At 37.4% G+C, this 27,914-nt stretch overlaps 1 protein-coding gene across 1 annotated transcript in view; it reads left to right on the top strand.

Annotated features, from left to right (window-relative positions):
- LOC310638899 (uncharacterized protein) overlaps positions 1-27,054 on the top strand; it is a 62,714-nt gene extending 35,660 nt beyond the window's left edge. Inside the window, exons 17-22 of the mRNA XM_083360261.1 lie at positions 2,521-3,374; positions 3,789-3,942; positions 18,348-18,430; positions 20,112-22,102; positions 24,937-25,167; positions 26,480-27,054. Of these exons, the coding sequence (XP_083216387.1) occupies positions 2,521-3,374; positions 3,789-3,942; positions 18,348-18,430; positions 20,112-22,102; positions 24,937-25,167; positions 26,480-26,641 (3,475 nt within the window). The 3' untranslated portion in view covers positions 26,642-27,054. The remainder of the gene's footprint in view (positions 1-2,520; positions 3,375-3,788; positions 3,943-18,347; positions 18,431-20,111; positions 22,103-24,936; positions 25,168-26,479) is intronic.
- The last annotated feature ends 860 nt before the right edge of the window (positions 27,055-27,914 follow it).

The raw sequence follows: 27,914 nt of genomic DNA, 5'->3' as shown, positions 1-27,914 counted from the left end.
TCATTTTCAATGTGAGCCTATCCATTTCTGCACAGTCCAAAATTTTCTTTATTATGCCTTCTACAGATGGTACTTCTCCTTTTTTCCAGTATTGAGCAAATGTAATTCTCGCTGCTGTTAATATATGTAATATTAAGTATACACAATTTTCATCATAATTTTCTGAGATTATATCTAAAAGAAATAATTCCGGTTTATGGTTTACATGCTCCTATTGTCTTTTCTAGCCACCTATGTATTTTCGACCAATAGGGGTGTCTAACTGTCGGCCTGCGGGCCGGACACGTCATCCCAAAACCGCTCCCACCCCATTGCTGGCAAAGGAGAAAAAGCTCCAATACATTGCGCGACGTCGCAAGTTTGACATGTCTGCTTTAGGGCATGTCCACCAAGATTTTGTCTGCATTTCCAAATATTGCTAGACATATTTTTAAACATTTTTGCTAGTCTTGTAGGTGGTGAGTGCCATCTATACAACATTTTATATAAATTTTCTTTATAAGTAGCTGCCCTTGTTATTTTGTAGTTTCTTTCTCAAAGTTTTGTCTTTTTTCTAACTTTACATTGTGCCCCAAGCTTTTTGCCCAAGTTATCATTGTTTCTTTAGCTTATTCATCATCCATCTTTAAATTTAACAGAAAGCTGTACAGTTTCATAATCAATTTGTCATCTGATGACAATAGTATCTGGTCTAACGCTTTCTGGTCTTTGTTAAAACCATATATTTTTGCATCTTTCTCATATCTCATTTGCATTTGCAGATGTGGCCACCATGCTAGCTCAATTCTTTTAACCATGTTAGTGTGGTTGCAAGACCCAGTCTGGTAGCCCAAACCGTCCATTTTCTTTTGCTTCTTGTAACATTTTCAGTCTGATTCTAGCTTTTTTCCCTTGCCAGATAAATTTCAATATCGATGTATTTAATTCATCGAATTTTTTTTGTCAATTTTTATCGGTATTGTTTGAAATAAAGTAGTTTTGGTAAATGTTCATTTTCACAGTCACTATTCTTCCCAAGATTGATAGTTGTAGATTTTTCCATTTTTCCAAGTCTAGTTATATTTGTTTTAATAATTTTACATAATTATCTTCTTTTATTGTTGCACACCCTGCTGTTAAATATATTTCCAGGTATTTAACTTTCTTAAGTACTTGAAGGTCTGTTTTTTCTGATAATTTTTTTGTTTATCTGTGAGGTTTTAAAGTATAACTTTAGTCTTTTCTCTATTGATTTTCAGTCCTGCTAATTCTCCAAATTCTTCAATCTTTGCTAATATTAGGACTTGTCTCTAACAGATCCTCCAATATAAAGACCAAGTCATCTGCAAATGCTTGTAGTTTGTACTTTTCATCTTTTATCTCCATTCCTTTGATTTCTGGATCCTGTCCAACATTCCTGTTCAACACTTCCAGATTTAAGATAAATAATAGTGGGGATAATGGACACCCTTGTCTTGTGCCTTTTTAAATGTTGAAACACTCTCTGTGAAATTCCCATTCACAATTATTTTGGCCATTTGTCTGTGATAAATTGTTTGGATTATACTCATAAAATTTTCTCCAAAGTCCATATAGTTGTTAAACCATAATTGCCAATTGACATTATCAAAGGCTATCTGTCTAAAAAACTCAAAGCCATGTGTTTTCCTGGGTGCATTTCATAATACTCCAATGTGTCTAAAATCATTCTTAAATTATTTGTCTCTGGTAAAATTCATTTTGGTCTGAATGTATAAATTCAATCAAGAATCTCTTTAGTCTTTCTGCTATTATTGAAGCAAAGATTTTATAATCCAGATTTAGTAGAGATATTGGTCTGTAGTTCTTTATCAGGGTCAAGTCTGAGTCTTCTTTGGGTATTAGCATAATATTGGCATCTATCCACATATTTGGTAATTTGGCTTTTAGTAATACCCCGTTACACACTTTTTGCATTGTTAAAATTAATGTATCTTGTAAATATTTGTAGAATTCTGCTGGTAGCCTGTCTGGGCCTGGTGTCTTATCATTTTTTGGTCTTTTTATACTCTACTGTTGTTAAACCTTATTTAAATGTTAAATTCATGTATGGGCTGTTAGTGGTCTTGATGGTGGATGGAGTATTTAGTTAGTTGTACAGGAATGCTGAAGAGAATTGGAGGAAAACAAGAACCCAATAATCCACAAATCTATCTGAGAGTCTTTACACGTGGGGTGGGCTATTTGTGTGTATCAAAACTCTTTTCCAAAGACACCTTAAACTATAGTGCCAAATTTCAGTTTCCCATCATTTTTAGATAAGTGAAAAATAGAGTGTCAATAAAAACCAAATCCAGTTTTAAAAAATCAAGGAACTTCCTGCCCAAAAGAACAACTGATCAACAATCCACATAATTTTCATTGCCCTCTTCACTGAAGCCATTTCTCCAAAATACTTAAACCTTTGGCCACCATCAATTCTTACTACAGGTGATTATTTTATAATTAAATGTCTAAACTTTATTTCTGTAAACTGATGACAATTCAATGGATTATTTACAGGGATAATACACTGGAGCCTTTAAGGATTCATCCAGAGAAGCTGAATTCAGTAGCACAGGTTCCTTGCTCAAAATCTGTTTTGAATGGAGCTCTTTTCTCTCAGCTTTTATCTTTGGATAACATGGGTATCTTGCAAAAGGATTTTGAATCTGTAACATCAGGCAGGAGGAGCCATAACACAGCTATGGGATCCATGTCTTTGACTCCTCAGCCATTTATGTCATCTACTGTACAAGCCACCATTAATCATTATAAACATAAATTGGACCGTATTGAAGCCCTAAAGGCAACTGCAGCCTCTCTTTCAAACAGAATTGATTTCTTTTCAGCTTGGCTTCAGAAAATGTTGGCAACCTGCAATTCACACACAACTTTTGATGATAACCTTCCTGGAATGGGAAATCTCAATGAGTTTAAAAAGCTCCCAGAGACTATTAGTTCTCACACAGGTGCTCTCGGTCTTCCAGGCAATAATACATCTGAAGAAATATTGGCAAACCTGTCTCAAAAGCAAACATGCCCTGCTGGGCCTGAAAACAAACCTGCGGTTCTGAATGATAGTGGGAGTTCCTTAAGTGAAGGTCTACTCAGCACTGGCTTTCTCTCTGAGGAAGAAGGTGAAAAATCTAATAATCCATCCTTGAAGATTGCCGAGGCATTAAATGAAAAAGAGTTCTGTGTTGCAGATAAAACTGGTTATGAAATCATAAAAGAATTTCAGAAGGAGGCAGAAAATTATTTACCTGTTTTCACACAGATTAGGAATGGTCCAAAACCATGGGAAGAACTTCTCAAGGGAAGTCCACATAGTGTCATCAACATCTTTATAAAAAATTTTCAGTTGTGTGGGAAAGGTGAGCAAATGCAAAGCTTTTGATATTTCTGATTTTTTGTTAGGTAAACAATTAAATGAATATGTGTTGAAGTCCTGTGTTCTATATACAATACCTGAGCCTAGCTTTGCTGATATCAGTACCTGCCAATATGTACAACATTTTTAATTTGTTTTGGAAATGTTGGCTGCTATACTTTTTTGGAATGAAGTCAATCATTTGTTAGAAAGTTCCACCTCTTTGCATTGCCAGAGAAAGAATCTTTTTTAGTTCTTTGTGTAGGTGTTTACAATTTTCCGAGTTGTTTTGTATGATTGGTCTTTCGGTCATGATCATTTTACCTATTTGCATAGTCTATGTTAATCGTTTTGTTGAAATGGAAATTCTTCTGAAATATTGGTTGTATTTCATTTTTCACTTTCATCCTCCTGCCAGAATCCGAAGAACATGCAGGGCAGGGATCATCAACACATCGACCTTTACTTCCTGCCATGAGCCCTCCAGATAGTATTGCTTCTTATGAGGATGGGTTCATCTCATCACAAGGAAGTGGTACATCGATGGACAAAAAGTCTACCCCTGAGCACAGGTATATATTTTTCAAACGGGTAATGAAGCTATAAAATAAGAGGGGAAAAGTTATTTTCATTGGATAATATGTGGTTATATATATATATATATGTGTGTGTGTGTGTGTGTGTGTGTGTGTGTATAATAGCTAATGTCTCAATACTCTTAGTCTAGTATTCTTTAATGATACAAATTGCTGTCTGAAAATTCTGAATTCTCAGGTTTAAAATTTTGGTATTTCAACATTTTTGTTAGGATGTTTTAAATTGGGACTGCGACAGGTAGACCTTGACTTACAGCCAGCTTTTTAACGACCATTCCACAATAATGACTGCCTTGGAATGGATGCCTTATGACTCATAAAGCACTTCTGGCCATCGAAAAACATTGCACTCCCCCCCCCGGCCCTTGGTCACATGTTCACATTTTGGGCTGTTGGCAATAGGTTTCCAAGTGCCTGGCAATCCTGTGATCAGCATTTGCAATCTTCTCTTGTCGGTTTCCCGAGAAAGCCAGGGGAGAAGCAGGCTGGGGAGACTTCAGGCGGAGGGGACGTAGGATTTGCGGTCAGTTCCCCGAGTGCACCAAGGGATTTCTCCTCTTTTCTGTGCAAGGAGAGGAAATCTTCCTGCACGCTGGAGGAATGGAGCTCAAATCCAGTGGGAATGGTAGGGAACACAGCGAACGCCTGTGGAGATTCTCAGTCAGCCAGGTGATAGTTGGTTGGAAGGTGCTTTTATCAAAAGGCAATTGGACTGTGTTTTTCTTTCTCCTTGAGGAAGAAGAAGAAAACATTTCACTTCTCATCCAAGAAGCTTCATCAGTTGTGACGATGGAGGGATAGAAGGATAGGTAGTGAACACAGCGGTCTCATGATTGTTCTTGCTGATGGAGTGAGGAGAGGGCCCAGACCTCCTGCATAAGGTGGGAGGCCTGTGCCTTCTCACTGCCTTATCGTGCCCTGGAGGCTTCAGCCCTCTCCCTGATGCTCTGCTTAACAACCGAAATCATCTTTTAATGACCACAACTGAGAAAGCTGAAATTGCAGTCACTGAGCAAAGCGGTCATATTTAATAACCATTTCACTCAACAACCGAGATTCCAGGCCCAATTGTGGTGGTAAACGAAAGCCTATTTGTATACTATTTATATAAATATGGCATGAAATTCCACTATAAAACCCTTTTTGAGGATTCTGGAGCATGAGAACTCACACTTAAAGAAATAGAAACTAGTGCATGCTTTCTATCAGATTAAAGTATTCATTATTTTTTTTATCTTGAACAGTTCCTGAAATGGTATAAAATTCAGAATTTTTATATTTTAAAAGCAGTTAAAATATTTAGCATGATATTGTAAGAGATTATTAATATAAATTTATAAAAACCTGGAGGCCACAAGGTAATGAATGGCGGATCACCAGAGAGCACTTTTCTCTGAAGTCCGTAAATGGCATCTGCCAGGACTCTCTGTAGAACTGGGGCACAGAATTCTTCCCTCAATGTGACTGTGGGGCTCCCAGGGATAGGGCCTTCTCAGTGGGTGCACCTGCCCTTTGGAACCAGCTGCCAGTGAAGCGTAGGACTGCCCCCGACCTCCGTTCATTCCGCCGGGACCTGAAGACCTGGCTCTTCGAGCTCTCTGGCCCAGGCTGAGAATTTTAATTTTAATTTTAACTGGGGTTTTATTTGTTCAGGGACGGATATAATTTTTAAAATTGTTTTTAACTTTTGCATTTTTTGTTTTAATCACCCTGTAAAACGCCCTGAGTCCTTCTGGAAAGGGCGGTATATAAATGTAATAAATAAAAATAAAATAAAAATAAATACCCCACCAGGTAAAGAGGAGACAACTGACTCAAAACATAATGATTTGCATACATTTGATAGCTATTCAGAATCATCAAGATCAAAGGCACATTATCAGAGGTGAGACACAAAATTTATAATCACTATATTAAGTATAAATTCAACCAAGTAAGATTATTTGGTTTACTTAATTCAGGTATTGATAGCTAGTATTTGTCGCGAATAGTATTTTCAGTAACCTACCATATTTTCCGGTGTATAAGACGACTGGGCGTATAAGACGACCCCCTACATTTCCTGTTAAATTATAGGGTTTGGGCTATACTCGCCGTATAAGACTACCCCTCTTCCAACGCACACCAAATAAAAATTAAAAAACATCAGATTTGATTTTAATATGGTAATTTTAATTCAAATGCTTATGACATGCAGGTGCTTAGTAGGAAAACTGTCACATAAACTTATAAGGCTGTTTGTCATCAAACATGTAAACATAAAACTGCAAGTGGATTAAACAATAATAATAATAATAATAATAATAATAATAAGAAGAAGAAGAAGAAGAAGAAGAAGAAGAAGAAGAAGAAGAAGAAGAAGAAGAAGAAGAAGAAGTAGTTGGAGGGGACCTTGGAGGTCATCTAGTCCAACCCCCTGCTAAGGCAGGAAACCCTATACCATTTCAGACAAATGGCTGTCCAGTCTCTTCTTAAAAACTTCCAGTGTTGGAGCATTCACCACTTCTGGAGGCAGGTTGTTCCACTGGTTAATTGTTCTAACTGTCAGGAAGTTTCTCCTTAGTTCTAGGTTGCTTCTCTCCTTGACTAGTTTCCATCCATTGCTTCTTGTCCTGCTTTCAGGTGCTTTGGAGAATAGCTTGGCTCCCTCTGCTTTGTGGCAGCCCCTGAGATATTGGATCACTGCTATCATGTCACCCCTCACCCTTCTGTTCGTTAAACTACACATACCCAATTCCAGCAACCGTTCCCTATTTTCCTAATTCACTTTTTCACTTTTCCTAATTCACTCTAAAGCTTTCCCTGCGCAGAGCCTTAAGTAACATCAGCTGCCTGCAATTAGTGCAGGTTTGCATCCCACCAGGCTCAAGGTTGACTCAGCTTTCCATCCTTCCAAGGTAGGTAAAATGAGGACCCAGATTGTTGGGGGCAATAAGCTGACTTTGTAATAATGCTGCTTGGGGGGGGGGTGTGTGTGAAAGCCCTAATAAACAGGCATATACACAGAATGAAGGCTATTGCTAAGCACATTGATTTGTCCTTTAAATTGTAAGCCACCCTGAGTCTTCGGAGAAGGGCAGGATATAAATGGGATTTTTTTAAAAAAGGACCAAATGGGAGATCCGCTCCAGGTTTTCCAGCCATCCCGCCCAGTTCCTGAGTCAAATGTGTCCTTAGAGCTAAGCCGCTGCTCTGGCTACTGCCTTCCCCACCTGCCTTTCAAGTTGGGATATACTACAGCTGCTCTTCAACTTTAGAAGGAAAGAACGCCCAGACCCCAGCCTGTAAAAAATCACAGACTGCAGCTTCTTCTCCAATTGGTCCCGCTTTCCCTGCACAGACTAAATGGGAGATCCGCTCCAGGTTTTCCAGCCAGCCCTGTCCCTAAATTTTCAGCACCCGGCGTATAAGACGACCCCTGACTTTTGAGAAGATTTTCATGGGTTAAAAAGTAATCTTATACACCGGAAACTACGGTATATCTCTTTTTGTGTATTAAAACTAGCTCAAAGTATTCTTAAACCAATTGTTATATTTATAAATTTATTATTTATAAATATAGCAAATGGTTTAATGCTTTGAGTTAGTAAACAATTCATTAAATTTATGGGGTTGTCAAATCAAAAGATTCGAGGTAGTATACAGAGTTTTCTAAAAATAATACATAACTAGAAATGCTAGCTAATTGGAGAATAAGTTTCTAAAAAGTAGTTTGCAGAAATTTTTGAATATGTAATATTTTGGACTTGAAATACCCCAATTCGGTCTTGAATGGAACAGTTACAAACTGTTGACATCTGTTTGGAGTTAAAATGAGTTTGTTTGAATTTTGAATGGTGAGATTTACAAATGATGTAATTTGAGGAGGATGATCTTGAAAATGAGCGAGAGTTCTGGATTCCTAGTACATCTCTGACTCTTCATGTTCTCCCCAGCTGAAATTAATCAGTTTGGACAAATACTTTTAAGAAAGACAAATATCAGTTTTCACTTCTGGGAGATGATTATTTTTGCTGCTTGCACCCCTTACAGGAGCAGTTTTGCAAATGGGCTCCCTTGATAACAGATATTGACATTTTTTTCAAAATTCCTAATACACTTACAAGCCCTAAAATTATGGAAACTCCAGATCCTGAATTTTCAGGCATGAAGTATCAAGAGCAAATGGAAATTATGCAAAAGCAAAACTATGTGCTTGAGGAACTTGTTTCTCAATGGACTTTACAGTTCTTCTTAAAATAGTTTGAGCCACCGGTGTGTACATATTCTACCAGTTGTATTGTTGTTAGTTGCGAAGTCGTGTCCGACCCATCGCGACCCTATGGACAACGTTCCTCCAGGCCTTCCTGTCCTCTACCATCTTCTGGAGTCCATTTAAGCTCACGCCTACTGGTTCAGTGACTCCATCCAGCCACCTCATTCTCTGTCATCCCCTTCTTCTTTTGCTCTCAATCTTTCCCAGCAATAGGCTCTTCTCCAGTGAGTCCTTCCTTCTCATTAGGTGGCCAAAGTATTTTGAGTTTTAGCTTCAGGATCTGGCCTTCTAAAGAGCAGTCAGGGTTGATCTCCTCTAGGACTGACCGGTTTGATCGCCTTGCAGTCCAAAGGACTCGCAGGAGTCTTCTCCAGCACCATAGTTCAAAGGCTTCAATTCTTTGGCGCTCAGCCTTTCTTATGGTCCAACTTTCACTGCCATACATTGCAACTGGGAAGACCATAGCCTTGACTATACACACTTTTGTTGACAGGTTGATGTCTCTGCTTTTTAGTGTGCTGTCTAGATTTGCCATTGCTTTCCTCCTGAGGAGCAAGCATCTTTTAATTTCTTGGCTACAGTCCCCATCTGCAGTGATCTTGGAGCCCAGGAAAATAAAATCTGTCACTACCTCCATTTCTTCCCCATCTATTTGCCAGGAATTGAGAGGGCCAGATGTCATGATCTTGGTTTTCTTAATGTTTAGTTTCAACCCAAGTTTTGCACTCTCCTTCTTCACTCGCAATAAGAGGCTCTTTAGTTCCTCTTCATTTTCTGCCATTAGAGTGGTATCATCTGCATATCTTAGGTTGTTGCTGTTTCTTCCGGCAATCTTAATTCCAACTTTTGATTCCTCTAGCCCTGCCTTTCTCATGATGTGCTCTGCATATAAGTTAAATAGGCAAGCGACAGTATACAGCCTTGCCGGACTCCTTTCCCAATTTTGAACCAATCAGTGGTTCCGTGTCCAGTTCTCACTGTTGCTTCTTGGTCCGCATATAGGTTTCTCAAGAGACAAATAAGATGGTCTGGTATGCCCATCTCTTTAAGGACTTGCCACAGTTTGTTATGATCCACACAATCAAAGGCTTTAGCATAGTCAATGAAGCAGAAGTAGATGTTTTTCTGGAACTCTCTAGCTTTCTCCATGATCCAGTGTATGTTAGCAATTTGATCTCTAGTTCTTCTGCCTCTTCGAAATCCTGCCTGTACTTATGGTAGTTCTCGATCCACATACTGCTGGAGTCTAGCTTGTAGAATTTTAAGCATAACTTTACTAGCATGTGAAATGAGCGCAATGGTGCGATAGTTTGAACATTCTTTGGCACTGCCTTTCTTTGGAATTGGAATGTAAACTGATCTTTTCCAATCCTGTGGCCACTGTTGAGTTTTCCAAATTTGCTGGCAAATTGAGTGTAGCACTTTTACTGCATCGTCTTTTAAGATTTTGAATAGCTCAGCTGGAATACTGTCACCTCCACTAGCTTTGTTGTTGCTCAGCTTTTCTAAGGCCCACTTCACTTCACATTCTAGGATGTCTGGCTCGAGGTCAGTGACCACCTCATTGTGATTATCAGGGACGTTAAGCTCATTCTTGTATAGTTCTTCTGTGTTATTTTTCCACCTCTTCTTAATCTCTTCTGCCTCTGTTAGGTCCCTGCCATTTTGGTCCTTTATCATGCCCATTTTTGCATTAAACGTTCCTTTCATCTCTCCAATTTTCTTGAAAAGATCTCTGGTCCTCCCTATTCTATTGTTTTCTTCTATTTCTTTGCATTGTTCATTTAAGAAGGCATTCTTATCTCTTCTAGCTATTCTTTGGAATTCTGCATTTAATTGGGTATATCTTTCTTTTTCTCCCTTGTCTTTCGCTTCCCTCCTTTCCTCAGCTATTTGCAAAGCTTCCTCAGACAGCCATTTTGCTTTCTTGCATTTCTTTTTCTTTGGGATGATTTTGGTTGCTACCTGTTGTACAATGTTGCAAACCTCTGTCCATAGTTCTTCAGGCACTCTGTCTATCAGATCTAATTCCTTAAATCTATTTGTCACCTCTACTGTATATTGAACAGGGATATGATTTGATTCATACCTGACTGGCCTAGCACTTTTCCCTACTTTCTTTAATTTAAGCCTAAACTTTGCAACAAGAAGCTCATGGTCTGAGCCACAGTCAGCTCCTGGTCTTGTTTTTACTGACTGTATAGAGCTTCTCCATCTTTGGCTGCAGAGCATATAGTCAATCTGATTTCTTTTTTTTCTTTTTTTTCTTGAAAAGTTTTTCAATACATTTTATCTTTAACAAAACAACCCCTCCCCACCCCCACCTCCCCTTCCCAACCCAACCCAGCCCTCCCCCCCTCCCCTTCCCCCCTCCCCGACTTCCCAGAGCTGAATACAAGGTATAAAAGTAAAAAAGAATCATAAACTACCATATGCTAACAACAATAAACTATTAGGTCTATCGCACTTTAGCTCTTATAAAATGACTACAAGCAATATAGATGTCACATCGATACTTATTCAAATGCTAAATGAAACTTTTTAGTCCCATATTTATTCTGGATGTAATCAATCCATTTTTTCCACTCCAGAATATATATCGTTGTTGCGAATGGTCTTTCAAATACGCCGAGATCTTTGCCATTTCCGCCAGGTTAGAAACTTTTAAAGTCCATTCCTCTATAGTCGGCAGTTCTTCCTTCTTCCAATATTGCCCTACTAAAAGTCTTGCTGCCGTAATTAAGTTCAACATCAACTTAGTGTCCACAACAGTAGTATCAGTAATAATACCCAGTAAAAACAATTGCGGACAAAACTTTATCCTTTTCTTAAATATCTTCTGCATATTCCACCAGATTTTAATCCAAAATGCTTTAACCTTTTTACAGGTCCACCATATGTGAAAATACGTTGCGTCTTCGCCACTACACCTCCAACATTTAGGCTGGTAGTTCGGATACATACTTGCTAGCTTTTTGGGATCTAAATGCCACCTATAAAACATTTTATAAAAATTCTCTCTTAGATTTTGGGCTTGCGTAAATTTTACATTTCTCACCCAGATCTTTTCCCAAGTATCCATTGTAATAACTTCTTGAATATTCTGAGCCCACTTTATCATGCAATCTTTAACAAGTTCTGTTTCTGAATCAATTCCTATCAATGCAAGATATATCCTTTTAATATGTGCTGGACCTTGATTTCTAATTTGCTTTACCAAATTTTCATCAGTCATTGAAAAACCAATTTTCTGGTCTTCTTTCCACCTGGCCTGTAGTTGCCCATGCTGAAACCAGGTTTGAACAATCTTTTCTCCTCGCAAAAAGTTATACGGCTTCAAACGCCATACATTCCTCTCCAAACTTAAAATTTCCTTATATGTAATCACATCATGTTTAAACCCAACATTTATGTTTTCTATTGCGTGTTTCGGTATTGCCCATAAAGGTATCTTATAATTTAACTTATATCTATACTTTTTCCAAACTCGCAACAAAGCGTGTCTCAAAATATGCACCTTAAACACATTATCTACCTTCTTATCATACAATAAATATGCATGCCAACCAAATAACAAATCATAACCTTCAAGATTTAATAATCTCCCTTGTGTTAAGTTAGTCCAATCACTTATCGCTGACAATGCAGCAGCTTCATAGTATAATTTAAGGTTGGGCATTTTAAGACCACCTCTTTCACGCGTATCCTGCATAATCTTAAATTTAACTCGTGGTCTTTTCCCTGCCCAAACAAATTTATTAATACCCTTTTGCCATTCCTCCAAATTTGAATCCTTTTTAAGAATAGGTATCATTTGAAATAAAAATAGAAATTTCGGCAAAACATTCATTTTCACTACTGCAATTCTTCCCAATAATGACAATTGTAATTTTTTCCAGCTGTCCAATTCTTTTTGAACTTTACTCCATAGCTTTTCATAATTATTTTTATATAACTTTGCATTTGAGGGTGACAAATATACCCCCAAATATTTAACCCTTTTGACAATTTCAAATCCAGTTAACCCTTCTAAAACAGCCTTTTGTGATACTGTCATGTTCTTAGACAGCATTTTAGTTTTTTGTATATTAACCTTGAATCCAGAAACTTTCCCATATTGCATTATTATCTCCATCAATTCTACAACAGAATTTTCTGGCTGGGTCACCGTAACAACCAGATCGTCTGCAAATGCCCTCAATCTATAATCCTGATCTCTTATTTGAATTCCCTTGATTTTTTCCGAATTCCGTATTTTAAGCAATAATATCTCCAATGTTAAAACAAATAATAAAGGTGATAACGGACACCTCTGCCTTGTGCCCTTTTCAATATTGCATACTTCGGTCAGACTGTTATTTACTATTATACGGGCTGTTTGCTTTTGATATAATGCCCTAATTGGTTGTAAAAATTTATCCCCAAAATTCATTTTATCTAATACTTTCATCAAGAATTGCCAATCCAATTGATCAAAGGCTTTTTCAGCGTCCAAAAAAATCAGCGCTGCAGGGATCTGGTTGTTTCTTTCCAGAAATTCCAACAAATCAACTATATGCCTCACGTTATTTTTCATTTGTCTACCACTTATAAACCCAGTTTGGTCACCATGAATTACCTGTTGCAGTACCCTCATTAGTCTGTTAGCTAAGACCTTAGCAAATATCTTGTAGTCCGTATTCAAAAGTGATATTGGTCTGTAGTTTCTTGCTTGGGTGACATCCTGATCTTCCTTTGGAATCAAAGAAATGAAAGCAGTTTTCCAAGATGGAGGCACCCCTCCTCCCCTTTGAATTATCTGAAACAATTCCCTTAATGGCTTTATCATCTCAGACTGTAAATTTTTATAATACACAGCAGTCAATCCATCCGTGCCTGGCGCTTTGCCCACTTTCAATTGTTTAATTGCCAAAATAATTTCTTCCTCAGTTATCAGTTGATTCATATCTTCCTTTTGTTCTTGTGCAAGGACCAAAATACTAGCATTCCTCAAATATACATCAATATCTGCTTCATTAATCTTATCTCTAGCATATAATTTAGAATAAAAATCAACAAAGGTTTTCTTAATAAGGTTCTGTTGATACACAACCTTACCCTTATGTTCAATTTTGTCTATATTAGAAGCTCTTTGCTTCTTCCTTAACATATAAGCTAACCATCTACCTGGTTTATTGGCATTACAAAAAGTATTCTGTCTAGCAAACTGTAAATTAGTTGCTACCTGACCAGCCATTAACTTATCAAACTGTCCCCTTAATAAATTAATAACCTCTTTAATCTTCACATCCGATGGATTCAAAATTAGGGCCTTTTCTTTTTCCCTAATTTCATTCTCTAATTCTTTCCTCCTAAATTCCAAATTACGGCTGTACTTATTATTCATATATATTAACACACCTCTCATATAAGCCTTACTAGCATCCCAAACATTTCCATAGAAGTACCCTTATTCATATTAATTTCAAAAAAGACCTTCATCTGTTTTTTACATTCTTCCACATTTTCCTGATTTCTAAACAGGTTCTCATTTAGACGCCAGGAGCGCCTATCTCTGTTATCCTTATCAATCTCTAGCCAGACTGGACTATGGTCAGACATAGTTCTTGGACAAATCTTTATCTTCTTAATCCTAGAAAAGAAATCATTAGTAATTAATATAAAGTTAATCCTAGAAAAATATTGATGTCTGTCAGAAAAAAAAGTATAACCCTTTTCTTGTAAGTTTCTTTCTCTCCAAATATCTCGCAGCTCCAAATCATCCATCATCTCAAAAAAGGATTTAGGCAATTTAGCATGACTTGGAGTACTTCTAAAAGAACCACTCTTGTCCATTTGTACATTCAAGACACCATTCCAGTCTCCCATAAAAATAAACGATTTGTAATCCAATTGAGTGATCTTGCTGTGTAATAAACTATAAAAGTCTGCTTGTTGTTGATTAGGAGCATATAATCCAACCAAAAGCATTTTTTTGCCTTCTATTAACAAATCTATTATAACATATCTTCCTTGTTTATCTGCTTCAATTAACTCCACTGTAATAGTATTCTTGACATAAATAACCACTCCATTTTTCTTATTCATTGCAGAAGCAATAAATTGTGTGCCCAATCTTGAATTTAATAAGTACTTTTGGTCCATAACTCTAATATGTGTTTCTTGTAAGCAAATAACATCAGTCTTAAATTGTTTTAAATATTGAAAGATTTTCTTTCTCTTTTGTGGTGAATTTAAGCCATTGACATTCCAAGTTAGAAGCTTAGTCGCCATCCTTAGCGACCCGAAGCTTTTGGAGCGCGTCTTCCAGGATCCTCTTAACATTCTTAGGCCGCACCCCTCCCACAGCTTCGCTATAGGTACGCTTTGGAGGTTCCATAACTTTCTGCTGGTCTTGTTCTTGCTCTCATCTCATTCGTCTCAAAGCAGCACGCATCATCCTCTGGTCTCTTGCTTCTTCCGATGATACTGAAATTTGATCCACTCCTGTAGCTTTCTCATCTGTCTGCATTGTTCCTTCCGCACCTTGAGGCTTTCCCTCGCCATTCTTCTTTGTAGATTCCAAAAGTGGTATGGGGGTTGCTTTTAAAACATTACTATAAAAATCACGTGCTTGCATCACTGTAATAAGACGATGTCTCGTGCCTTCTGTGTTGACCGTCTGGTGATGTCCATGTGTAGAGCCGTCTCTTGGGTTGTTGGAAAAGAGTGTTTGCTATGACCATCGTATTCTCTTGACAAAATTCTATCAGCCTGTGCCCTGCTTCATTTTGTACTCCAAGGCCAAACTTGCCTGTTATTCCGGTTATCTTTTGGATTCCTACTTTAGCATTCCAATCCCCCATGATGATAAGGACATCATTTTTTGGTGTTAGTTCTATAAGGTGCTGTAGGGCTTCATAGAACTGGTCAATTTCATCCTCTTCAGCACTGGTGGTTGGGGCATAGACTTGGACTACTGTGATATTGAATGGTTTGCCTTGGATTCGAACTATGAATGTAAACTTTTACTGACTTTCAGAGGTATACGTGGGGACTTGCTTTCCTATTTCTTTACATGAGAAGCATAGGTTATTATACGAGATGATGGAATACCTTGGATTATATACTCTTACTTGACAAACAATTTCTATTATAAAGACCACCTATAACATGTGAAATAGATGTCCCATACCTAGCTATAAAAACAAAAAAAACTATTTTTAACGTTTGATTCTAAAGTCTTCAATTTAACATACTATCAAGAGAATATGGGTCCTTTCCATGTTGAAATCAATACACAAACCCATTCTTTCAGCTTGTGCCAAAATAAGCTGCAACATAAAGGAACAAGATGCCAGCTTAAATATGCAAACCCAGATTTTGACTATAACCAAAGAACTAACAATGCAGAAAATAACAGAAGTGGAACAACTAAACACTAAGACAGAGGACTCAATTGACCAACAGATCCAGCCAACGGAAAAATCAGAAAAGGGAATGACAATTCTGAAAATGGAAAAGACTTTTTATAAAAATCAGAAGAAATTTGAGAGAAAGGAAGAACAGATTGAAGGGAAGATAAACCTATCAGGACAATTGTGGGAAATTGGAGTAATAGGGAGGCAATCTAATAAATTCAAATGGGCTAGTTCAGGGGTAGACAACCTTGGCTCTTTTATGACTTGTGGATTTCAACTCCCAGAATTCCTGAGCCAGCTATACTGGCTCAGGAATTCTGGGAGTTGAAGTACACGAGTCATAAAAGAGCCAAGGTTGTCTACCCCTGGGCTAGTTATTCCAAAAAACCTGCAACCAAATAGTCATTCTTATTCCAAATAATAGATAGATGATAGATAGATAGAGGATTATTTGATGACTCAAAAGAACTGACATGGAAGTTTAGTTGGCAAAGGAAGAAAGCCAGAATAAGGCAGAAGAAAATAAAGGATTTGATTTATTAGAGGGGATTTCATATTATTAATTAGAGGATTAAATATGGTGGAAAATAGATATTTTTTAGAAAATAAAGTTACATTATAATTAAATAATAAGGGAAATTTTGGTCACCTAATATAAAATATTTGGAAATCAGTTGAAAATAAGAATTTTGCTTGCCCATCATGCAATAATAAATATTACCAGAAAAAGAGAGGGAGTATTTGAGCTTTTAAAAATTAGACATAAATGAAAAATTTATGTATATTACTGATATATTGGTTAACCCAGACAGTACATATAATGGTTTTGATTTATTAGGTGAGATACTGTATTATTAATTAGATTGTTTAATATGATGGAAAATAGATAACTTTTAGAAAACAGAACAAGACTATATTCAAATAGATAAGATGTGTACTTGGAATATTAGATTTTGTTACGAAAAGGGAAAAAGGAAGAAGTTGAGATAAGAGAAACTTTGGTTACCTTAAGCTTGGAAATTATAAATACCAAATGTTAATTTGAATATTGATTAGAAATTAAAGCTTGGGAAAAAAGCAATAACAGGACATTGATTGTATTTAAGGATTGAATGCAAACACAATATATGTATAAGCTAAAAATTGTAAATATAACAAAGATGTTTTTACTTAGTTAATAATAAGAACTGTATTTGCCTAATATGAGATAGTAGATATTAAGAGAAAAAGAGAGGAAATAATTGATGTTGTAACTTTAGATTTATACTAAAGATTTATGTATGTTATTGAACTATTGATTAACCTAGTCACCATATTGCTTTAGAAAACTAATAAAATATTATTAAAAAATACTGTATGTTGAAATATGTTTAAAAAGCCAAATTATTAATTAGATTGTTTAATATGATGGAAAATAGATAAAAAAATCAAACGTCTTAGTACAATCACCTTGTTTATTGGGAACATTTATACAATTTTATAATCTTCGGATATATTTTGTGGTCCGTGTTAATTCCAGTGCATAGTGGCATTAAAGCATTTATGAAGTCTTATTGATTATAAATTTGATTGAGGTATTGCATTTAAGTTATACTTTAGCCATTTATATGTAAACAATGGAATATTCATGCTATTTGATGGCACAGGTTAGCATTTTCTAGTAAGAATTTCAGTTTCTTATAACAAACACCCAGATTTTTTATTTCTTTAATAATGCTAAATAATAGTGCACAATTGTTTTAAGTATATGTGTTTGATTTTTTTATCCTCTTAAGATGTTGTGCCATCTTCTGAACAATCTGTGTCTGTAAACAACATGAAATTCACAGAAGCAGAGATTCAGTCAGAGAAGCAGTCTCATACGGCATCTGCAGAGGCTGCCACCAATTTATTTAAGAGGGTAATGCCAGGTATTATTGTATGAGAATATGGCAATATAGATCATTATCTTTCATCTCATGGTCAGAGTATTGTCATATGCTCTACATGAGGGCTACCCTTGAAAAGCATCCAGAGGCTACAGATGATGCAGAGTGAAGCAACGTAGGCAGTTTGGGGGCCCCAACAATGGCCTCTGGGACACCATTTCTCCGCGAGCTGCATTGGCTGTTGGCCTGCTTCCGGGTGCAATTCAAGATGTTGGTGATCACCTTTAAAGCCCTTCATGGCATGGCTCCAGATTCCTTGAGGAGAAAGCCAGGACCACATTCTCATTGACAGATATTTTGCTATTCACTGCCTAGGAGTCAGTTGTAGGACTTTAATTAGCTTTCTGATACAGTAACCAATGTCAGATTGAGAAAGAACTGTAAACAAAATCCTATTATCTCTGGTTCCCAATGCCATACCTTCCTCTGGAGTGGCAGATGTAACTATTATCCCACTCCCTAGCAAAAAACAAAAAGTAAAAGCTAACAGATGGGGAAATTACAACCTTCTCCTGGCATACTTTGTAATAGACATGTAACTATACCTAAAACATAGAAATCTTGTGGGCTACTGAATAGACTTGTGTGTTCTAGAACAGTGAGATTTGAATCTGATCTCAAATCCTAATTTAGCTATGGATTTTGGGTGGATTGCAATATTCAAATCTCTGGATTAAATATTGGATATAGTTTATATATATATGCTTTCTCTTTGTTTTATTTTGTTAATTCCAGTACAGTATACAATATTTTCAGAACGTTTACAATATCTGTAATCTATTCAAAACTTCTTTTTAGGTCTGAAACATCTAAAAGTTGGAAATCACTCACTGATTCTGAACATTCTAGAGGATCTTTGGAATCTATTGCAGAACATATTGGTATGTATCTTGGAAGTTATTTGTTTAATATTAAAATTATACAAGTTATTTTCATATAACTAATATAGTTAAAATAATTTCAATTAAAAGTATGGGGTTTTAAAAATTATAATTGAAAAACAAGCATGTGAATTTAATTAACACTTTTTTTAAAAAAATGGAAACTTTTTTCCATAGTATTGCAATAAGTAAGAACCTGCTGAATTATTTTATATTCAATATAAATTCTAAAAAATTATTTTATTTTCTAATTTCAATTTTATTTATAATACTTCTTCAAAAAAAGTTCAAACAAGAATGCTAATGCTTGCTACCAGGCACTTTTGGTTCAGAGTGGCTAAATACCGTATTTTTCGGACCATAAGTCGCACCGGACCATAAGATGCACCCAGTTTTTAGAGCAGGAAAACAAGAAAAAAATTCTTTCTCCTTCTCTCTCTCTCCCTCTCTTTCTCTCTCTCTCTCTTTCTCTCCCTCCCTCTCCCACTGTCCCTTCCTTCCTTCCCTCCCTCTTTGTCCTTCCCTCTCTGCATTAGAGCAGTACCCGCGGAGGCGGCCCTGCAGCCCGGCTTTCTCTTGCAGAAAGCAAGCTGAAACAGAGCGAGGGAGATTGCCAGAAATGGGAATCAGCTGATCTCGCGCTCCTGCACTCTTCCTCGCTCGGTTTCAGCTTCCCTTGCTACAAGAGAAAGCAGGCTGAAACGGAGTGAGGGAGATTGCCAGGAATGCGAATCGGCTGATCTCGCGCTCCTGCACTCTCCCTCGTTCGGTTTCAGCTTCCCTTGCTACAAGAGAAAGCAGGCTGAAACGAGGCAGATTGCAGCAGCGCGAGATCAGCCGATTCGCATTCTTGGCAATCTCCCTCACTCCGTTTCAGCCTGCTTTCTCTTGTAGCAAGGGAAGCTGAAACCGAGCGAGGGAGAGTGCAGGAGCGTGAGATCGGCGTTTCTCAGCACGTGCCGATTCGTGCTTCTGGCAATCTCCCTTGCTTTCCACTTGCGGAGGTTGGGGCTGGCCATACGGATCACCTTCAGACCATAAGACGCACCCTCATTTCCCCACCACCACTTTTGGGGAAAAAAAGTGTGTCTTATGGTCCGAAAAAGACGGTAAGTGTACGTATCTCTTCTTACACTCTATTGAGTTTGGTTTGCCCTATGCCTGAACTGGAGTTGATAGCTTTTTAGAAAGAAACAAGATGGGATTCAGATTCAAAGTAACACTAGATAATTTATTTGTGTTCACTAAGTGTCTCTCTGCTCACGTTTCATTCCAAAATTCTTTTAATAAACATTTAAGTTTAATAAAGTATCAGACATGGAAGAAAAAAAATCAAACGTCTCAGAACAATCACCTTGTTTATTGGGAACATTTATACAATTTTATAATCTTCGGATATATTTTGTGGTCCGTGTTAATACCAGTGCATAGTGGCATTAAAGCATTTATGAAGTCTTATTGATTATAAATTTGATTGAGGTATTGCATTTAAGTTATACTTTAGCCATTTATATGTAAACAATGGAATATTCATGCTATTTGATGGCACAGGTTAGCATTTTCTAGTAAGAATTTCAGTTTCTTATAACAAACACCCAGATTTTTTATTTCTTTAATAATGCTAAATAATAGTGCACAATTGTTTTAAGTATATGTGTTTGATTTTTTTTATCCTCTTAAGATGTTGTGCCATCTTCTGAACAATCTGTGTCTGTAAACAACATGAAATTCACAGAAGCAGAGATTCAGTCAGAGAAGCAGTCTCATACGGCATCTGCAGTCCTCAAAACCCTAAGAAAATCTACAGCAGAATCTGATGATTTGGATAGTTTACTCTCGTCAGCTATTCTCAAAGACTTAGGAAACACAAGCAAAATATCTCCCACATCATTGAATAAGACTGAAGATGCAGTGAGTTATGACCCTCAAGCTACCAGATCTATAGTGCAAGAGACAGCAGAATCAAAAGAATTAGAGGTTGAAATAGCTTCCCAAGCTTCTGAAATATCTGCTGCCTCAGTTTTTGACTTAAATCAAAACAATTCAATTTCTTTAAAGACAGAGGTCCCTCCAGAGACTGAGCTGTCGGAAAAAGATAAGTTTGTCTTGGAATGCATACGTGTGCAGGAAATCAAGGAGATGCCAAGTAAAAGGTTCAAGGATGATGAAAGTATTACATCGGTTAAATCCTCTGATAGGCTGGGGAAAGATACACTGAAAGGTGATTCCCTGATTTCAGAACAGATTTCCATTTGCGAAGAGCCATCATATTCTAATGATTTTGAAGAGTCTTTCTTAAGAACAGATGTATTAAAAAGTGAGATAGTTCTTACTGAATATCACAGAGATATTTTTTATGCTTCTACATTATCTTTCAAACAAGATACAAAATCAGAGGGAGAGAAGTCTTTGTACACTAGACCTCCTAGGAGTGAATCCCCTAGTTTTGGAAGCGATGATGAAATAAGTGAATGTCTCAGTGAAAACTCTTTGTCCGTAGCTGATACCATTCATTCTGAAAGATTGTTAGAACTCAAATCACCAACAGAATTTGTGAAAAACAAAGAAAGTGGCAATGTGGAGAAAGTTCCAGCTGATGATGGTGATGATTCATCATCTCAGGCTTCCAGTTTCAGGGCATCATCAGAAAAACAAGAAGAAGATATATTGCTAGGTTTCAGCATTGGTGACAGAGTTCTTGTGAGTAATGTCCAGCCTGGAACACTGAAGTTTAAGGGTCGGACAAATTTTGCTAAAGGTTTTTGGGCTGGTGTAGAACTGGACGAACCTGAAGGTAATAATAATGGATCTTACAATGGTATTCAATATTTTGATTGTAAAGAAAAATATGGTATTTTTGCCCCCTCACAAAAGATCTCTCGTTTTCCAGAAAGTTTTGGTAATGAGTTAGATTCAAATGAAAATTCTTTCTTTAATCATGAACTAGATAATCAACACAAAACAAATCAGAAAGGCTTAGAATGTCTTGAAGAAGAAAGGAATAAAAGAAATTCAAATGAGAAATCTCCAAGAGAATCATCTGCCTTAAAAGGCTTAATTGGAGCTGGAGATTATGTAAAATTCAATAAATCAAGCGACTATGTGGCAGTTATTAGTACTGTTGATGAGTTTGATCAGGAAACCGTTGACTTTGACTCTCCCAAATCCTCTAAAAATGATACTGGTATGTTACCTTCTGCCATTTCTAATATCCACAAAGAAGATTCTGCTATTGAAGTAGAAGGGATTTTGGATAGCAGCTTTCCTGAGAAATGGAAACAGCAGTCTGTTCGGCAAGAGCAAACCGAAAACAGATTTTCTCCCACTAATCTGGAGAAATCTGCAACGCCACTTCTGGACTTGTTGACAAAAGAAAGAAGCCAACTGGAAGCCCAGCTTAAAGTCCCATCCCAAGAAAAGGAAGATCTACTAGATCGACAGGAAAGAGTTGGTTTGTTGGCTGACAGTCTCTTGCAAGGTTTTGTGAAAGACACAGTCAGTCAATTTCAGCAAATCAAAAAGGCAAGGAATGAGAAGATCCATTTTAGCAATCAAGAACTCGGTGCTGTCCAAGAAAAGAAGTTGGCAACTAATGAACAGCAGAGGTTTTTAGTCGCATATGAATTGGATGAAGGAGAAGAAGTGTCTTCCCCAGATATGTGTCCCAGACCAGTAAGTATAGTTCATAATTAAGATAAGTAAGACTAGACTAATGCTTCAGTCATGAAGTTTGACAGGCTTTTATTTTATTTATTTATTTTATTTTAATTCCATTTATATCCCGCCCTTCTCCGAAGACTCAGGGCAGCTTACAAGCTTAGCAGTAGCCTTCATTCTATGTATATGCCTGCTTATTAGGGCTTTCATACACCCCCCAAGCGGCATTATTACAAAGTCAGCTTAATTGCCCCCAACAATCTGGGTCCTCATTTTACCTACCTCGGAAGGATGGAAGGCTGAGTCAACCTTGAGCCTGGTGGGATGCGAACCTGTACTAATTGCAGGCAGCTGGTGTTACTTAAGGAGGCATTAGCCCACTGCTCCACCAAGGTTTTGAGTGAGGGGCTCCACCTGCCTATATAACAGTAGGCGTGAGTCTTCAAGGATCCCAATATTGCAAGTATCTCCTTTCTGGGGGATCAGAAATCCATCAAGAGACAATATGGGAGATGACAGCATATCGATGTACAAATATCAACAAATTTTCTTTGGGCAATTATATATTTTTTGTAAAAAAAAAAGCTGATGACAATAAATTTAACTCACTGTTTTAAACAACAAATTATACATGCCACAAACTGCTTTTAGAACTCTAGTGTTTCAGAGGTGATTTATTAAAAGGCAAAAAGAGTCTCTGAGAAAATGAAATATAAAGATTTCATTGGATATTTTGTAGTAGGTTTGGCTTGACCTTTGGGTTTAGAATATTTGCTTTACTTTTTTCAATTTGGGATAACAACTGAGCTCACATTCCTATATTTCCATCTAGTTATATCCTCACAAGAATACAATGAAGATAATGACCATTCCAAAGTAGGATAATAATATAATTTAATGTGGGTCATTGTAATTCTAGTCAGTATACTTTTCCATGTTCTGTGTTTTAGTTTCCTGGGTATAGAACTGTATTCTTGAATATTGTTGTTTCTCTGTTAGGGATGCAATTCATGAGTTACTGCTGTTGTACCATTTCCATTTATCTAATTGGGGCTTCCACATGTGACTTGGTCTGTATGGTCGCGTACCTCAGGAGGTCTCCTAGAAAAAGCCATTAGACTTTCTCTATATCTCACTTTCTTGCACTCTAAGAACAAAAAAGAGTTTTAACAACCGAAAATATGATTATATGTCATTAAATATTAAAGCATTCATATAATGGTTTCCGTGGGAATGTGTTTGGGAGCGACTGCAAAATTAAATCCTTTAGACAGGACGTTGGTTTCGGCTTTGGTGAGAATCCTATCTGAGATGTTGTGCACAGTTTGTTTCATGTGTTGCTGTGAGAGAGGAGGGGTTTGTTTCTGGCGTTCCTTTAGTCTTCGGAGTTCATTGGTGTATGTGTCTGTTTTGTAGGCAGTCTCTGTTTCAGCTCTCCAGACAGCGATTTGTTTGAATTTGTCCCAAAGTGTGGGGTGGATCTTGTTGCTGAGTTTGAGGTGAAGTGTGAGGAGGTCTCTGTTGATTCGGTCCAGGTGGCACCACCACAAACATGAAGCCGAACAAAAGCAGCACAACTCACCAGCTCAGGTCTAATGCTGGCAGCTGAGACCAGCCCATCCACTCAAAACACACCCCCACCCAATCAGAACACACCCACCATTCAAAACACACTCCCACCCAATCAGAACACACTTAATCCCCCACCCAATCAGAGCACACCTCCACCCACAGAACACACCCCCTCTGGCAGTTTAAAAAAGAGGAACAAACAGCCACTACCACATGCTTCTCCCAGAAGAAGGAAGCTGAAGCCACCAGCCTGATGATGACGGATTGCATTCCGTCGAAACGTTGCACCTACACCTTCATTTCTACGCAGGAAAAAACCCGAATGACCAAAGATCCACATACAAACACCCGCGAAAACCTCAGAAAACACACACACACACACACACACACACACACACACACACACACACACACACACACATATATATATAAAACCTCTAGGCCACAGGCTCTTTCTCGCTTTGTTAGGTGAGAGGCAAACCATATTTTTCCTTATGTGTACTCATCCATATAAACTATGGATAAATGTCAACTAAAATTAGGCATTATTTAGGTCTTTAAGCAGAAAATATATGTAAGCAGACTTGTATTATTATTATTTACAAGGGTATATAGACCACTTCAATCAGAACCAAACTAAGCAGAATATATTGAATAATATACTGAATAAGACTGAAGATGCAGTGAGTTATGACCCTCAAGCTACCAGATCTATAGTGCAAGAGACAGCAGAATCAAAAGAATTAGAGGTTGAAATAGCTTCCCAAGCTTCTGAAATATCTGCTGCCTCAGTTTTTGACTTAAATCAAAACAATTCAATTTCTTTAAAGACAGAGGTCCCTCCAGAGACTGAGCTGTCGGAAAAAGATAAGTTTGTCTTGGAATGCATACGTGTGCAGGAAATCAAGGAGATGCCAAGTAAAAGGTTCAAGGATGATGAAAGTATTACATCGGTTAAATCCTCTGATAGGCTGGGGAAAGATACACTGAAAGGTGATTCCCTGATTTCAGAACAGATTTCCATTTGCGAAGAGTTATCATATTTTAATGATTTTGAAGAGTCTTTCTTAAGAACAGATGTATTAAAAAGTGAGATAGTTCTTACTGAATATCACAGAGATATTTTTTATGCTTCTACATTATCTTTCAAACAAGATACAAAATCAGAGGGAGAGAAGTCTTTGTACACTAGACCTCCTAGGAGTGAATCCCCTAGTTTTGGAAGTGATGATGAAATAAGTGAATGTCTCAGTGAAAACTCTTTGTCCGATCGACAGGAAAGAGTTGGTTTGTTGGCTGACAGTCTCTTGCAAGGTTTTGTGAAAGACACAGTCAGTCAATTTCAGCAAATCAAAAAGGCAAGGAGTGAGAAGATCCATTTTAGCAATCAAGAACTCGGTGCTGTCCAAGAAAAGAAGTTGGCAACTAATGAACAGCAGAGGTTTTTAGTTGCATATGAATTGGATGAAGGAGAAGAAGTGTCTTCCCCAGATATGTGTCCCAGACCAGTAAGTATAGTTCATAATTAAGATAAGTAAGACTAGACTAATGCTTCAGTCATGAAGTTTGACAGGCTTTGAGCTAGGGGCTCCACCTGCCTATATAACGGTAGGCGTGAGTCTACAAGGATCCCAATATTGCAAGTATCTCCTTTCTGGGGTATCAAAAATCCATCAAGAGACAATATGGGAGATGACAGCATATCGATGTACAAATATCAACAGATTTTCTTTGGGCAATTATATATTTTTTGTAAAAAAAAAAAAAGCTGATGACAATAAATTGAACTCACTGTTTTAAACAACAAATTATACATGCCACAAACTGCTTTTGGAACTCTAGTGTTTCAGAGGTGATTTATTAAAAGGCAAAAAGAGTGTAAGAAAATATATATATATATATAACCTCTACGCCACAGGCTCTTTCTCGCTTTGTTAGCCGAGAGGCAAGGGAGATATGTGTTAAGTATTTGTTAAGTATTTTAGAATACCTTGCCAGGCCCAAATACAGGCCAAACCTTATTGCCTGTATCAGCCTAACCTAAGACCATCCACAAGCTGGAGTCGCAACTGTGACAACTTATTATTTGTGTAAATTTTTTGGATTGCTAACAAAGAATTAAAGGGAGAATGATATGGCCATTTCAAACTCATTTGTTCTCATCAGTCAGCCATACCCTTCTGAGATTTGAACCTGGGCCGATTGCACCTGCCTGATGTGCAATCTCTTCTCATTGGCATCTGTCAGTCTCAAGAGACTATGGTATTGTGCTCTGGAAAGAGGTCCTAAAGCAGCCTCTGGTGTGGCTAAAAGGGCCAATTCGAGAGTGGCAGTCCCTTCCGCACTGAGGGCAGGTACAATCTGTCCCCTGTCCAGAGGGATCTAAAGGCCTTGGGAATGAACATTAACAGCTGGGAAACCTCGACCTCTGATCACTCAGCTTGGAGGCTAAAGACACAGCATGGCCTTCTCCAATTCGAAGAGACACTTGTGCGGCAGGCTGAGGCCAAGAGGCAGTCCCGGAACCAGCGAAATCTGGGGGCTGGACAGGGGACAGATTGTATAATGTTGACTCTTAGTCACCTCATAAATAGTGATAAAGTCCTATTTTTACATTTTTGTTTAACTGTATTATATCTAGGAATTATTATTCATTTTCTTTTCTTTTCTTTCCTGTGAGTTATTGAAAAACTAAACGACCCCTGTAGCTTTTATATAATGATGGTTATATGGATTTACAATAATAATTTTTATTATATATGTTTACAGAGTAGTATATTAATAGTGGTGACTTTTCTTTCTCCCCTTTCTAATTCTAAGGTTCAAGAATTGTATGAAGAAGAGGCTCAATGGGTGAACTATGATGAAGATGAGTTGTATGTGAAGATGCAACTAGCAGATAGCATTTTTGAGGCCTTAATTAGAGAGACTATTGATCTCCTCAATCAGATCACTGAAAAAAAGAAATTGTTGCTTGTCTAACATCAAATCATATTTTTTTTTTCAAAATGATTTTCCCGGAGTACAGTATGATCCTGAGATTGGCTGAGAAGTGACACAACGTCTCCTCTTCCTGTGCTGCCTTTGGATCTCCTACGCTGGATTTGTTCCAAAAAGGCTCCCCCTTCCCCAACATGCTTTTGCCAATTCAGTATGTACAATAATACTTGGCACTTGTTCTTTCGATATCGGCAGTTTTTAAATGGTTGGGATGGAGCACCAAGTACCCGACGATGGAAACTCAAGTTACTAGTAAACATTCATTTTAATAACTGCTCTACTTTGTTTTATATGTAATTTATAACTCTGTTTTCCAACTTAACAGTGTATATGTCAGTCCAATCAAGTATCTATTCCTCGCTCTGATGTAATTTAAATCTTTTTGTCTCATTATGGATCTACTGTCATTGGATTAATGCATGCAGATCTGAGGAGTCATGCTCCCTTTTTTCAGCTACGTTTTTATTTCCATTTCTTAAATGATTAATCTAGGATACTTTTTCTACTTTTCCACTATATTTGTTTTTCCTCAGTAAACCACCAGCTGCTCCTAAGTAAATGGTACTCAGGATTCTCTCAGGATTTTAATATGTGAGAGATAGGAAAAAATGCTTACATAATGTGGGCCATTTGATTCCTCCCTTGCTTACCACCTTACTGTAATGTACTGGTGAAACCATTACTTGAACTAGCTAGGGTTAGGAGTGTATGTACCAAAGAGAGTGATACTCAGTGCTTGACTCTGGACCTGATTTTTTTATGCTTGTGACATTTCTTATAACTTATTTTATAACTCATAAAAAATAATTGTTGAGTGCTCTTTGAATGCACTGTTACGGGATTTAAAACGTCGGAACATCTGTACATTAAGAATGCATGTCATAAAAATGAGGTTTCATACTATGTGCAAGAAATGCATCAGAGACGAGAATCTACAAAGATCCAAATGTATGGGATTTTTTTTCTATTATGGGGTAGAAACGGATTGTGAAGAGGCACATGTTACGTCAAACTAATGTACTTGGAAAGGGAAATAGGATGTCAAAAGCCCTTTTGCCAAGATTTACATGACTGTTAGAATAGGCCACTGTCAAACACAGTGTGGCTCATACTGCCTCCATTTTTCCTCCCCCACCCCCTCAGTTTTCTCCAGGGAACACAAAATAATCTAGGCTTGACTACTGATGCCTTAATTTGAAATCTGGATTACTTGAGGAACCATTGAATCAGAGTGGATTCAAAATCTGTTAATCTA

Source organism: Vipera ursinii, assembly GCF_947247035.1.
Source record: "Vipera ursinii genome assembly, chromosome: 3".
Lineage (NCBI taxonomy): Eukaryota > Metazoa > Chordata > Lepidosauria > Squamata > Viperidae > Vipera > Vipera ursinii.
Note: the sequence above shows the minus strand (reverse complement) of the source record. Positions and strands in the feature narration are given on the sequence as shown.